General features: G+C 36.3%; 1 protein-coding gene across 11 annotated transcripts; it reads left to right on the top strand.

The window, feature by feature from the left end:
• The first annotated feature begins 3,690 nt into the window (after positions 1-3,690).
• Positions 3,691-14,249, top strand: LOC148843460 (protein FAR1-RELATED SEQUENCE 5-like). 11 transcript variants are annotated; one of them, XR_016102778.1, is made up of 4 exons: positions 3,701-4,019; positions 4,717-6,889; positions 11,701-11,810; positions 13,043-14,249. XR_016102778.1 is itself a non-coding variant. In XM_088956436.1 (3 exons), the coding sequence occupies exons 2-3, from the start codon at positions 4,720-4,722 to the stop codon at positions 11,757-11,759; spliced, it is 2,229 nt and encodes a 742-aa protein (XP_088812562.1). In that variant the 5' UTR covers positions 3,691-3,878; positions 4,717-4,719; the 3' UTR covers positions 11,760-12,160. The 11 variants fall into 11 exon arrangements, 4 of the variants coding, with proteins under 4 accessions (XP_088812562.1, XP_088812561.1, XP_088812564.1 ...); XR_016102780.1 differs by having other exon boundaries at positions 11,687-11,810; positions 13,043-13,407; XR_016102782.1 differs by lacking the exon at positions 13,043-14,249 and adding an exon at positions 8,984-9,094 and having other exon boundaries at positions 11,701-12,160.
• The last annotated feature ends 1,633 nt before the right edge of the window (positions 14,250-15,882 follow it).

The raw sequence follows: 15,882 nt of genomic DNA, 5'->3' as shown, positions 1-15,882 counted from the left end.
TTATTCAATGTCATGCTTTCTACTCCCACAATCAGTTTGCAATCATAATGTGGAACTTTAGAAGTTCTTTTTATTGGGGCGATTCATCTCAAAGAAAAAATATTAATTGGGTTAAATGGAGCACTGTGTGTAAAAATAGGAATGCCTAGGGGTTGGGCTTTAGAGTTAGAGTGCTTTTAATAAAGCACTCTTGGCAAGATATGCTTGGTAAATTCTAAAAAATCTAAATTCTTTGTTGGTTCGTGCTCTCAAGGCTAAAAATTTTCCTAATGTTTCTTTTCTTTTTGCCAAAATCCCTAAAAAAATCTTCTTGGGGTTGGTGTAGCTTTTGTGTTGGAAGAGATCTTGTAATAAAAGGATGCGTTTTGAGAATTGGTAATGGAAAATCTGCATTTATTTGGTCAGACCCTTGGATCCCCTCTAGTAGGAACTATAGGGTACCAATCCCTTGCTCTTTAAACTGGTATATATATATATATATGTGTGTGTGTGTGTGTGTGTGTGTGTGCATGTATGTATATATGTATGTGTGTATATATTGTTTTGGGTGACCATCAAGATAGATATTGCTGGACCCTTACCAAATCTGAAGATTTTTCTGTTAAAAGTGCCTAATGGCTAGCTAGAACCTTTGAGAACAATTTAGCATTAGATACTAGAGAGGTTGATTCAACTAACACTAAGCTTTGGAAGCTTGTTTGGAAATCCCATCTCTACCAAAAAATTAAGTCTTTCATGTGGAAAGCTCTTAATAATGGGATCTTGGTGAGAAGTATACTAGAAAAAAATGGTCCATATTGCAGATCTGACTTGTCCCCTTTGCCATCTATGCCCTAAAACCATTGAGCATGCCTTCCTTTTCTACACCGAGTCTAGAACAATCTGGTTTGCCTCTAGGATTAATATTCATTCCTTCAAACAATGAATTATCTCTTGGATCCTAAACAATTCTCTCTCAAAATCAGAATTATAGCCAGTCTTTAATATGTTAGCGGCTATTTCCTAGTGCATTTGGTTGAAGAGGCAAACTGATTTTTTATGAGTCTCTTGACGACCCCTTGCTCATCCTCTCTTGTTGACGGGATTATCCAGGACTCCTCATGCATTCAAGCTCAAACTCACCTAGCCTTGGTGACAGGAAGGAGTAACAACAATGATGATTGTGGTCCCAGTACTTCCCATGCTCGTTTTGCCTCAATCTGGATCGGTGGAAGTTTCATTTTTTATTATTATGCTGATTGTGGTGCATTTGTTCTAAGTCTCAATGGTGGTTTCATAGTAGCAACAACCTTGAGAGAAGTGCCTCGATTTGCTCTTTTCTCTGAAGCGAGATCTATCCTTCACAGTTTAAAGTTGGCTAAGCATCTAAAGCTTGACAGAATTCAATTTTTTTGTGATTATTTGACTACAATCAATATCTTGAAGGTAAACTCTTTTGATACAAATAGTGAGATCTGTTTTCTACTTAAAGAGATATAGGGGGCGATAACTAGGGGTGTAAATGGTATTTGAAAATCTGATTTTGAATTTGTTATTCAATATAATTGAATCAAATTCGAATAATTCAAATATCTAATCGGTCGAATTCATATATTCTATTCTTACCGAATAGTTAATCGGATTCAAATTCAGATATGATGATAAATATTCGAATTCAACTGATTATTTAATTGTTATATATAATATATAAATTATTCTATATAATTTATATATATATAATAATTAAGTTATATAAATAATTAATATATTAATATATTTTATATCAATAAAATATTTATTTTATATATTTATTAATTATCTAAAATAGTTAATTAATTAAATTTGAATCAAATCAAATATTCGAATATTTAATCGGATTCGAATTTGGATATTAATTGCCAATATCTATCGAATATTGAATCGAAATCAGATATCAAAATTTCTAATCGGACTCGAATTCGGGTATTGCTTCGTTCAATTCAAATTCGATCCGTTTACACCCTTACAGATAACATGCTTACAATTGTATAGCCCATTTCTTGGCAAGCCCCTCTGGGCCAAAGGGGGGATGCATGGTTTGATGTAATCCCAAACTTCTTGAAGTCGAGGGTTCAATCTTTTACCTCTTCTATTTGTAATAGAAACTCTATTGGCCTTAATGAAGGTTGAGTTTGTTGTTTACCAAAAAAAAAAAAAGGTTATTAATATCAAATTGCCATAAGCAAAATTTAATGTGGGTCATGCCATGCTAGTAGGGCACGGATTGTGCATGTCCTAGATGAGATCACATCTACACCCAATGCCCCACATGCACATCTCACCGTACATTGAGAATATTTCCCGAAGTTATCAGTGGGAGATATTTCCAATACATGGTTGGGATATGTTTTGGGTGTAGATGTGAATTCGGCCTAGATGCAATCCATGTCATGTCGTGCCAGGCCTCATGCCTTGGACCATGCCTAGGTGGCATAGTCCCCATCCCAGTCATGCTGTGTTGGACTTGAGTAACCATGCCGTGGTAGGCTGTAATTTTTTTTCCTCTTTTATGTCCTAAACTAAGAAAAATAGAAAAAATGAAAAAAATAACATGTAACACTAGAAAATCAACATGAATAGATAATAAGTTAAAAAAGGATGTGAAAATTTTATTTCATTTCAAAATTTTTGTATGAAAAAAATAAAAAAAAAATGCATTGAAAAATAATACAATGGAATTGAATATGCCAGACTAAGCATGATGGGGACCATATGGTACCATGCTGGGGACCAGGTACGACATAGGAATCCATGCCATGTTGGGCTTGGGCTATGGAAGGGACTAGGCCGCCAAGGCATGGCCCGATCACTTGTCAGTTGACACGTCACAAAATGACCCAATGGCATGGGACGAGCTACATACAACTCATGAAAATATAGCCACCGGGAGGCCCAACAATTATATTTGCCTTTTTAGGTATTTTGACTAAAATACCCCCAATAGCTATAATCTGCTATTAAGGGTATATATGCATTTTGGATCATGAGACGCAAAAAAGGGTGAATCCAAAATTTTTTGTATTCTTGTAATTTTTTATTTATCAAGGGAATGTTAATAGAGGGGGTCTTTGTCTAATGACCAAAATTAAAAGGGTCTTTGTCACAAAAAAAAGTGTTGAGTGTCTTTGTCATTGACCCCATACCTTATAATTTATCAAAAAAAGAACAGGAGGATGGATTTAAAAAAAATAAAATTAGATTGGATGTTTTTACAAGTTCGATGATTCTTTGTAGACTTTTGGAGAATTGAAAATTGGAACATGTTAATGGCATAGACATAAGTAATGTCTAATGTTGATGGGTGATGGGTTCTAGAAAAATTAAAATTAAAGTCAAGTTGGATAGAAATTATTTAACTGTGTGTTTTAGAAAAATTAAAATTAGGTTGCGCAGAAATTATTTCTTTGCATAGTTTTGGAGGCTGGAACCTCGTTAATGGTGTCTGATTCGTCCTATACAAATCAGAATTCTTGAACTACGCTTTTCAACCCTCTATCAACGTAATCTTATACCATACATTTCATATATGGCGGATGTCAGTTGTGCGGTGTTAGATCAAATTAGTAAAGAGTTGGAACGTGTTTTACAGTTGGACTACGAGTGGAGTGCGGATCTGCTTCTCACAGCCTGGCGCCTCACTAAACGATGTAGCGCCACGCGTCTCAAAATCGTGTGAGACTGTGTGAGCAAGAGACGAGTGAGAACGTGGTTTTTCTTCTCTATTCCCGCCCAAACCACTACCCCCGCCTCTTTTCTCTCTACCAACGAAACCCTAGCTCCCCTCCCTCCACTGCTTGCAACCCTCTTCCCAGCGGCCAGAGATCTCACTGGCGATAATAGACACCGGCGACTCACACCAGGTAAATCTCTCCTAAAATGGTTGAACATAAGGGTTTGAAAAACCTGTCTCTCATGCTGGGGTTTTTCCTTTTCATCTGAGTAATTTCACCGGCGATTATTATCGGAAGCTTACTATCATCGGAAACCACGACCAGGTCTAGGTATTTTTTCCATTTCATGGTTCGAGTTACTGTAAATTTTCCTAGTTCCAATGTCTGCGTTTTTGTGTTCCTAAACAATTGGTCTGCTTCTTGGACTGAATCTTTTCTTGGTTCATGAAACTAAATTTTCTTGGTTGGAATGACCGTAATTTCTCTTACTTCGAATGACTGTATTTTTGTTTTTCTAAACAATTGGTCATGAAACTAAATTTTCCTGGTTGGAATGGCTGTAAAATCTCCTAGTTCGAATGACTGTATTTTTCCTAGTTCCAACTGGTAAGCTTTTTTTTTTTTTTATTCATCTTCTTAGTGGTCAAAATTACATTTTCCATTATTTTATATATATATATATATATATATAAATAAATAAAAAGTAAGTTTCCTGGTGATTCATTTTCTTCTTAAATAATAAGTATTTTTCTTGGTTTGGGTGTATTGATTTTTTCATCTGAATTGCTTTTCTCATTTTTTTTTCAAGAAAAGTACGTGGGAAGCGGGAAAGCTATTGGATATGTTAAGTGAACACATCAAGTCTGAAACATACACTAAGAATCTGATTTCTCACGAAAACAATTTTGGTTTTAGATGTGACATATTCTATTACTATTTTCATCATGTTGATTTTACTTTTTTATTCTCCATTTTTCTGATGCTATAATGTTTTTATTAATTGGTTAAAATTTGATATGTGTAACAGGAAATGGAGGATACCCCACAACCCAGAAGGCCGGCTTTTGAACCAGATGGAGATATAGGTCAATCATCGAACCCTTCACCTAATACATGTGAAATGGATGGTACTAACACTACCAACAATGAGAATGGGATAAAACCTTCATCCAGCATAGTTGAACCATCCACAGCTAGTGATCGTTTACCTACAGTTGAAGAGGGTAAATCCGTTGATACAACCATACAAAATAAACTCAAGGAAAAGTTAAACCTCGTTCCTGAAGAGTGGACTCCGAAGGTTGGCATGATATTTCAAACAGTAGATGAAGCGTATGAGTTTTATAATACATATGCTGGGCATGTAGGATTTAGTATTCGAAAAGAAAGTAGAATATTTGACAAGCGGGCTAACCAGATAAGGTATAGCAAGTTTTGTTGCTCTAAAGAGGGGAGGCGAGCGGTAGATAAACGTAGGATCAATTCCAAGAATCGCCGACCAGAGACAAGATGTGGTTGTATGGCAACTATGAAGATAAGTCGTGTGAAGGATGGCTATCGCGTTATTGATTTCAATGAGAATCATAATCATATGATTGCTACTCCTATCAAGCCACATGCATTGAGCTCTCAAAGAAGGATCATTGGGGTACACGGTACTCAAGCTGAAATGGCAGATAATCCAAGAATAACTCCAAAAGCAGTGTTGGAGTTGAAGGCCAATGAAGTTGGTGGTCGTGAAAATGTTGAGTTCACTTGCATAGATTTAAACAATTATTTGCGTTCATACCGGACTAGGAATATGGAGAAGGGTGAGGCAGGTGGCATTCTACAATATTTTGAAGATAGACAGTCTCAAGATCCATCATTTGTATATGCAATACAACTTGACCAAGCTGAGCTAGTCACAAATTTGTTTTGGGCAGATGCACAAATGATAGTGGATTATGCTCATTTCGGTGATGTTGTTAGTTTTGACACAACATATAGAACAAACAAGAAGAATAGGCCATTTGCAGTATTTGTAGGGGTGAATAATTATAGGCAAACAATAATATTTGGTGCTGCATTATTGTATGATGAAACCGTAGATTCATTTGAATGGCTGTTTAAGGTGTTTCTCAAAACAATGGGTGGTAAAAAGCCAAATACAATTCTAACTGGTGATGATGCAACTATAGAAAAAGCGATCAATTTGGTATTTCCAGAATCACACCATCGGTTGTGTGTTTGGCATATGTTCCAGAATGCTACGAAACACCTTAGTGGGGTATTTGAGAAGTTCAGTTCATTTTCTCAAGATTTTCGAAGTTGTGTGTATGATTTTGATGATGTTGATGAATTTGAAAATGCATGGAATGACATGATCAATAAGTATGGACTTCAAGATAATGATTGGTTGCAAAGATTGTATGGTAAAAGGCACAAATGGGCACTTGTATATGGACGACAAACATTTTCTGCTGGCATGAACACAACACAGAGAAGTGAGAGTTTGAACAGTGGCCTCAAGAAATATCTCAATATCAAGTATGATTTGTCAAGCTTTCTTCAACACTTTGAGAAAGTGGTTGCTGATAAGCGGTATGAAGAATTAAAAGCCGAATTTGCAACAACACAAAGCACCCCAATCATAGCAGCACATGTGGGAATATTAGATTATGCTTCTCATGTGTATACACCCCCTATTTTTTCAATGTTTCAGAATGAGGTGTTGCAACAATTGGACTGCAGAATTGAGGAAGATCATGTTGTTTCTGAAACAATAGCTGAATATACAGTTGGATTGTATGGGACAAATCGTCGATTCAAAGTCACATTTGATTCAAGAAATAATTCAGTTAGTTGCAGCTGTAAGAACTTTGAATTTGTTGGGATCTTGTGTAGGCATGCACTGAAGATACTTGATTATAGACGTGTGGATATCATACCCCCATGCTATGTATTGAAAAGGTGGACTATTGGTGCAAGAAAGTCTAGGAGCGAAGCATCTCATGATTCTAATCAGTGTTCTGATCAAGCTACAAAGATAGCAACACATAGGAAAGAGTTGTTTCATTTGCTCACCCAAGTAGTAAATAAGGCTGCACTTAGTGATGATGTGTATAAGATGGTTATGCAAGCGGGAGAGAAGCTTTTGGAAGATGTGACAGATTGTTTAAAGCAGGCATCAATAGAACAATCATCTGTAGCATCTGATGGTATGAAAAATTGAAAATGATAACAATAGGTCTTCAATGTTGTATTCCTAATTAAAAAATCGGGCTTGATGGAATACTTTAGGAATCTACTATTAGCAATCCAGAAATGATTTAGAGATCATATGGTTATAATTCATCTTGCTAATTTTTGTCCATATGATCTATAGCATTGAGAGGATTGCACCTCATCACTTTTCTGTCATGGCTTTTTTGGTCTTTCTGTGTTGTAATGTTTTATTGAATGCTTTAACTATATTTGTTTGATGATACTAATATACTAAACAATTCAAGTTATCCAACCTTGGCTGAAATTATTGATCCAAAAAAAAGAGAAACTTGGCTGAAATGCAACTACATATTTGGAGTTTTTATCCTGATTTAGGAAGGTTGTTTGGAACACTAGAAAACATCTTTCTTGGATGAAATACAACTACTTATTTAAGGCACCATTTCTTAGAACTTTAAAGAATGTTTCTGGTGTTCCAGGAACAAAAAGCAACTGTCTTGTGCTCCTTGGAACACCATAAATGTTCTAAAGGACTGCAACTAAACTTATTCTAATTGGGTGGTGAAAGGGCATACCTCATGCAAGGAACCCCTTACTGAATCACAACCCATAAGTGCATGTTTGAGCTTGGATTGGAGATGCCAGATCCAAGAAGAGCATGGGAGAGTTTTTCCTTTATCCCCTTTATCCATCTATGCCTAGGGTTAGTTGGTTAGATTGGCAAGCATAGAAGGAGGTCCATGGCTGAAATACAAGACAGTCCATTACCCAACATTGGTCCCAGCTATTTGGGTCTTAGGGACAAGTAGCCTAGATTTTTTTATCTTAAAGAGATTTTAGATTTGTAATGTTTACTTAAGAAAGAGAATTAGATAGGAAGAAGCATAAGATCTGATATAAAGGAAGTTACAGCATGGAATATGCAGTTCAGAGTAGGTAGGAGAGAGAATTTGATTGGTTATTGGGGGAAAGAGAGGATAAGAAAGAGAAATAAGGAATAAAGGGAGAACTGTATCAATCTTGCCACCTCAAACACATTTAATTCATATTATGTATCTGATACTAGCCAATTAAAGGACTCCCTAATTTATAGATTTGCCATTTCTACCTACTTGGCACATTTCTAATCTCTTCTCTGAACACTCCAACTCCAAACCAAATAACACCCACGTTCTCCTAAGACCAACCACTATTTTCCTTGGATCTCTAATAACTACTTTCCTAGAAATATCATGCTCATTAAACTACATAAGAATAACCTCATTACAGTTAGAATGCTTACAAGTTCATCAGAAATGTATCACTTTTCATATCAAAATGGAAGACAAAAATACATTCATTTATTAGAAACCCTAAGATTTTTTTATAGCAACTCAAAGAATTTTATTAAAGCTTGAAAAAGAAGAGAATACAAGTTGTTAGACATAAAGCCCTTTACAACAAAATCTCAACACCCCTTTAATATTGAGCCCAAAACAAATGATACCTATTTACTCCTTGCTTTGCTAGTCCATCTGCCAACCCATTAGTGGACCTCCTAACCCATCTTACTTGAATTTGCATTTGTCTTGACAACATCTTGAACCGCCTGAATTCAATTTTGAATTGCCATAGTACCCCTTCTCCTTTTTCAACCAACCAATGACAAATTTTGAATCCCCTTCTTCAATCAGCTTTGTAATTCCCATTTCCTTAGCCTTTTGCATTCCATAATAATAGCCAAAAATTCATCTCTAATCACTCCAATTTCAGAAGGTTCCATATTTGCCAAAACTACTACCATCAAAGTTAAGTTTCATCCACCCATCATTTGGAGGAGACCAAACCTCCAGTACTTTTTGTTTCCTAGAGGAGGAAAGCGCAATTGCCGCCCAATTTTGAGAGAAGTCTTCCATTGAGAAATCCGAAAATAGTTTTAAAGTCTTTGCCCATTATACTACTCTTATTGTAATAGTCTCCAGGACTGCCTCCTTATTTCGTTCTCTTTCCTTGAAGTTTCTTAAATTCCTTTCCTCTCATATTGTCCATACAACTGCTGCCCTTACACACTAACACAAGATTCTACCCCTTCTCTTTGTGCATCTCAGGAAAGATGGGCTAAAGAGCCTTTCCAAACTCACAGGAGGGATTCACTTGCAACCAAAAAGAGAGCAGAACCATTTCCAAACACAACAAACAAAGGGGCGGGAGATCAAGAGGTGGAAATCACTTTCACCATTCAACTTACGTAAAATGCACCAATTAGGAGACAAGCTCCAATTGACATTTTCTTTTGCAACAAGTCATTTGTGTTGATGCATCCATGGTAAGGCATTGACTATTGGGGGGAGGATAAGGGCATGCTAGATTTCTTTTACATGAAAGGAAGGGGAGAGGAAGTGTCCACAAGGGAAGAAAAAATGATTTGCAAGTGAACAATCCAGAAGGGCTGAGGGACATGTCTATTAACCACAGACTCATTAAAAACCAGACTGTCCAAAATTTTCAAAAGGTTAGACACTGAAGTGACCACAGACTCTCTAAAGATTCTCATAAACCCCAAATTCCATCCATCCCAGGAGAGGAAGAAGACCCAATGAAATCAGACACAATCTCTTTAAGACTTGAGAGAGCATTTTCAAAGGTAGATCCCCAACCCACACATCTTCCCAGAATCTAATTCTATTACCAGAAGCAAATCATGCATGATATGCTCAAGGAACTGAGGGAGAATGCCATACACTGCGTTCCACGGTGTTTCTTGATTGGCCCTTTGCAGAATATTGGCAAGCCATCTGTACCTAGAAAACCCATGAATACCTGAAACCACTTTATGCCAAAATCTATCATTCTCCAAGGGAAAGTGCCACAACCACTTGCTTAACAGAGACAAGTTCTTACTATGATGCCCATATAAATAAACTTGTCATAAAATCACATCCTCATAAAATCACTGTGCCATAAAATCATATAAAAGGAATCATATCTCCTCACTGTGATAAAAAATTAATCTCTAGGAAACATACTTATTATTTAGAGACATACTTATTCTTAATTGATAAATAAAAGGAAACACACTTATTATTTAAGAAAAAAATTATTGTCACTACTAATGGGATAAAAAAAGCTTAGCAGTTGGAAACTGCATTTTTTTTTACAACTAGAGAGCTCTCTCTGCTCTAGTTCATAAAAGCTTTAGCAATTTTATTCCTAAAACATATGTTTTAGGAACTTTTTTTAGTTCTAGTTCTAGTAGAAAAGAGATGGATGACAAGCTATAAAGATAGAAATACAAAAAAATTGATAAAAAAAGATAGAAAAAAAAGAAACATTAAAACAATAAGTAAAAACCCCAGGAAAAATTACAGGAAATAAACTGATTGTTTAGAAAAACAAAAATAGTCATTAGAACTAGGAAAAATTGTATTCATTCCAACCAAGAAGATTTAGTTTCACGAATTAGGAAAAAAATATAGTCCAGGAAGTATACTAATTGTTTAGAAAAACAGAAGTGTAGTCATTAGAACTAAGAAAAATTGGTCACTCGAACCAGGAAATGGGAAAATACCTGGACCTGGTTGTGGTTGCTGGTGATAGAAACCTGCTGGTAATGGTCACCAGTGGGAGTGCCCTGCAAGTGAAAAGGAAAAACTCCAGAATGAGAGACAGGTTTTTCATATCCTTTTGTGCAACTGTTTTAAGGGAGATTTACCGGTGTGAGTCACCAGTGTCTATTCTTGCCAACGAGACCTTCACCTTGGTTGCTGGGGAGAGGATTGTAAGCAGTGGAGGGAGGGGAGCTATGGGTTCGTTCCTAGAGAGAAAAGTACCATTTTACAAGAGATTTACCTGGTGTGAGCTTTTGGTGCCTTTTTTCCAGTGTCTATTCTCACTTGTGAGATCCCTGTCTGCTGGGGAGAGGATTGCAACCAGTGGAGGGAGGGGAGTAGGTTTTTGTTCCTGGATAGAAAAGAGGCAGGGGGTAGTGGTTTGGGCGGGAATAGAGAAGACAAATGAAAAAAAAAAACATTGAATTAAGCTGGGGGTAACAGATTTGGGAGCTAGCGTTGTAACCTCTCTCTCACTCGTGTTTTGCTCTTACATGATTTTGGGGACATGTGGCATCACAATGTTTTATGAGGGACGTTGTGAGTTCCCTGGCTATGAGGAGCAGATCCGAACTCCTTGCATTTGGTTCTTTGATTTCATCTATTCTTTCTGTACTTTTGGTCTACTAGCTATATTTCTGTGAAATAATGAGATTTTGTAGTAATATTGCTTGTTCAAGTGTTTATCATTTTATAGCTTTTCATAGAATTTATAAGTTCTAGGAAGGCTAAAGTGAACAGAATTTGATTGTGGTAACTATCTGATCTTTCCTGCTTGATGACTATTATTTACTTTTTAGCTTCTTAGGATTCTGTAATGGCTGTTATAAACTTAAAATGATATTAGAACAGAATACTAGTTGATTAGTTGAATCATACATATAGCATAGGACATAATGCAATCAACATTATGAATGATAATGCAGGGAAAATGAGGCCTCAATTTCTCAACTAATGGTTTCTATATTGTGTCATTCTTCATTCAAACAATTATAAAAATGTACCGAGTAATTGGATATGAACTCTATTTTTTTTTTTGATAAATAATATGAACTCTATTTTGTTATTTAATGGTTTAGTTTTTTCTATTGTTTGTCTACTACATTTATGCACTTTTTGGTATTTGTACATTTTAAATGACAAGTAGCTAGTTTGGAATTATTGTTTAATGGACAAGTTTTGACTTTTGACTTTTGACTTAAGTGAACTTTTTGCAGGTTCTTCAGCCAGAAATATTTTCCAATGTTGGCTTCTGAATTTTGCATCCCCACTTTAAAGATATTGGGTTTGTGCAGAACTGCAGATGGGGATTCATCTCCATACAGAGGTATGTCTGGTTGTGAAATGCATTTGAATCCCGAGGCTTAAACAGTGCTGCAAATGCGGGGTTATGTACTAAATCTTCTTTTCCAAGTAAGAAAAGCTTAGATTTTTTTTAACTAGAAGGTTTAAAAGTTATTTTCAGAAAATGTAAGTAAATTAAATTCCTTAAAATTGCTATCTAGGCACTATCTTTACACATTCCTCCTGGATTTACTCTTATATAAAATAATGTAGTTTATGGGAGGAAAAACTTTCTATTAAGTGCCTAGAGCTTCCAAATGCATGTCCTAATCAAGGACAAGTTGGTAATACCATATCTATCAGGCGTTTCTAATAAGAAAACATTCCAGTCAACAGTGAGGACCCAGAAATGGATAGGCAGTTACTACAATAATTTTCATATGTTTTCTCATCCATCAGTTGTATGATTGTTAGAAAATATTAAAGCTTAGGATTATGTGGAATTAATTAAGATTCCTTTCATGTGCATGTAATCAGGGTTCAGGAATTAATTTCTAAAGTAATTTAAGTGATTCTCAGATAGTTAGAAAATTAATGTGAGTTTTAATTTGCAAAAACAATTTAGTCATAACCTCACGTGCAACCTGTTCTGTTCCCATCCCTTAATCATGTCAAAATACAATTGAAAGGTCAATTATGTGCTGGATCAGATTTTTGAGACTACTGGAAAGAAAAGAATCTGTCATCTGTCTTTAGCAGATTCTAGAATCATTTGCATTTGCATTTGATATCCAGAAGTAAGGGAAAGCCAAAATTCAAACATTTTATTGTGTGTCATCCAAACATGCTAAAATCCAACACAAGCTGAGAAACTTTGGGAATATAGAGGTTCTTGTATTTTGTATTCATGAGACATTACAGAATTAGTACTATCAGAATCCCCAAACAACTTGGCAATGGAAAACCAAGGAAATTTAAATAATCTTCGAATATTTACAATGAATAAATTGAATCAATTTACAACTAGCAAAAAAAAAAAAAAAAGAATTACAGAGACCTGATATAAAAGTGAAAGAAGTGGACAAGTGACTCACTAAGCTTGGAAACCTATCTATTTGAATTATGATTCACATTGTTTGTACCTATCCATAAAAAAACCTTGCCATTTTCTTTAATTCCTTAACATTAGTACTGCAACGTTTAATTCTTTTTGTACTTTCCATCATCACTTTCTTCTTAACTGCTACACTGCACTTGACCCCTTGCTGCTGCTAGACAAGCCAACTTTCTGCAATGAATGGATGAAGCAAAAGCATGTCAGCTGCCCACCTGAAGTCGGCATTCTTCACAAAACATCTGTTTAGGAAATCCTTCCCTTATTTCGACATTTCAATCGGTATCACAGATGATTCAGGTCCAAAGCTCCATGCTAGCTTCCTGGTTACCATCTCAGCCACAACGCAACCAAGAGCCCATATATTACATGGAGGCTCCTGAGAACTGAATGTTAACAGCAACAGATTCTGGTGACATATACAGAGGTGTGCCCTGTCTGACGGGGTGGCCCCTTGTTCTGTAAAGCCTTCTTTGCCAATCTAATGTCGACAACCTTTGCAACATAGTCTGAGGCTTTGTTCCCATTCTTCGTCTTTCTCAAAAAAAGATGGTACAAGGAGGATGTTCTGTGGCTTTATATCGCAATGAACATATAGCCGCAGGAATGGATATGAGCGAGACCCTGAAAAATCGACCTGGTATAAAGCTTGACTTCTGATTCAGGCAATCCACCATTTGAATTATTTATTCGGTCTGTAAGGGTGCCTCCAGAGCCATGCCTCCAGCAACACGTTATAGATCATCTGGCCATTCTCGGTTGTGACCTAATCTCCAAAGAGTAAACGATGTGAGGACATCCATTGAGGTTGGAAATAATTTCTTTCCTTCTGACCGATGAGAATACGATTCAAAGACTTGCGCACTTCACGGCCATTACAGGAGGGAACGGGTTCCGTTGCTTGTTGGGTTTCCTTCTGGTGGCCAAAGAAACTGTGCCAAAGCTTCCTTTTCCAATTGTCGCGCCTCTTCTCCACATTCCACAATGAACCTCCATTATCTATTGTCTCTTGCAGACTGCCTGCTCCCTTTGATCAAAATTCTACTCTATAGCGAGAAACAAAGGAACCCACCTCAAATAATCATACAAGGATCTAGTTCCGGTTATGGATTACTTACAGAGAGGATCAAAGAAAGAACCTGGTTACAGAAAGAAGAGAAAGGGTGTTATAGATTTAAGATAAGAGCAGAGAATCAAAGTGAAGAAGCCCGCAAATGGAGAAACCCCATATAGATTATATTACCTGACATGAGAGAATCGAAAGAAATTATCTTACTTGGAGGAAAAATATTGTATCTAAAACGCAGTCCTACTTCTACTCGAGGTCTGAGAGTTTCTATAAAGTAAAAACTGCAGCTGTTGGAAATTGGATTCCCGCGTTCCATAACATCAAGTCTACGTACGCAATTAGTTCCATATTGTCCAGTCTTCGTGGTAGCTTTGTTATTTTGTTTTCTCATGAATTAATGTGGGTTGCTTCGAGAAGGATATCGTTTGGATGGTGAGATTTCAATCTTTAATAAATCGGTCTATGCAAATTTGAGCATGGTCTACAATTTGGGTGGTAGGGATTAAAGGCCATGATGTATAACTAATCAACTTCATTAAGATATTGAAGACTCATGTGTCAATTAAAATCAATCAAGAATCGTTTGATAACAACTGAAGTTAGCTTTAGGCCATGTTTGGAGCTAATGCCATTTTCCCAGAAAACAACGCCGTGTAGGAGATTCAATGCTGGGGAAAACATTGCCCGTTTGATTGGGTGTTTTCTCTGAAAAACGTTCTCAGACCACACTTTAGAATTCGGAGAAAACATGTTCTGAAAAAAATGCCCTTTTCTCATTTTTAAACCATTGCTAGCAATGGTTAGTTAATGCGGTATTGCAAAATACCTAGGTGGCAGAAACAGTCCCGAAATTAGCTGCTTTCTAAGAAAATGACACTTGAGAAACGACAGTGGTTCCAAACACATTACCGAAACCCCAACTTTCTTGGCCCTTAAATCACTTTGAAATTTATTCACTAAAAGACAAACCAATAAGCTTTTCAGTTCAGCCACTTAAATTGCTATCATCAAATGGTTGTTTATGTGTGCTTCAATTGGTTCTAAAACAGAATCTTTTTGGGTGTTCAAGAAGCAAAATTGGTAAAGAAGTCTTATGAGCAAGGTGCCAACCAGTTTGTTAATTTCTAAAACACAATTTTTTTCCCGCCTAACAAAGGCATAATATCTTGTAAACACATGATGTCTAGTGAACGATGATATTTTAGTAAGCAATGCAGAATTTGGCTGTAGAACACGACTCCCGATCTCCTGTAACTCTACCCACGCCTACCCACAATACACTACCCTCCCCCCATTGGGAACATCTCCCCCTGCATAATGCTATACAGAGGATGAGATGTTCTCCATGTGTGGCTGCGGGCAGAATTCTTGTGGGCAGGGGATCCAAACTCGTAGAACACCCTCAATTTAGCTATTATTTTATTCTAACCAAAACCTTTAATTTAGGGGGTGTTTGCCAATGTGTGGTTTTGTTTCTAAAAATAAAAACACAGCGAAACAACATAGTAGGTTTTTTTTGGCAATTTTAGATCTGTCAATGGGTCGCGTCCGGACAGGGTGATCAGTGCTGAATTGATTATTAATCAAGAGAAACCCAAAACTGAACCGATAATTAATCGGAAAATCGAGTCTGACCTGGTTAGATCCAATTATACTTGACGCCTACAATCACCAATGGCAATAACACCTTAGAATTTCATATTTTTTAAAAAATAACATATTGCTTATACTTTTATACAAATTATAACAATTACAAGAAAATCAGGAGACCTCTATATAAAGACAAAATTGATATTGTAATATGTTTAAATAGATTTTTAATGCTAAAGTAACAGAAGGGGTATAAGTCCCTTTATCACTAAACGTCAGAGGAAGTTTAAGGGCATATCAAATTTCAGAGGAGAGGCGAGGTTTAGGGGATTTACCCTTTTA

Source organism: Nelumbo lutea, chromosome 8, assembly GCF_056320005.1.
Source record: "Nelumbo lutea isolate HS-2025 chromosome 8, American lotus-T2T, whole genome shotgun sequence".
NCBI lineage: Eukaryota > Viridiplantae > Streptophyta > Magnoliopsida > Proteales > Nelumbonaceae > Nelumbo > Nelumbo lutea.
Note: the sequence above shows the minus strand (reverse complement) of the source record. Positions and strands in the feature narration are given on the sequence as shown.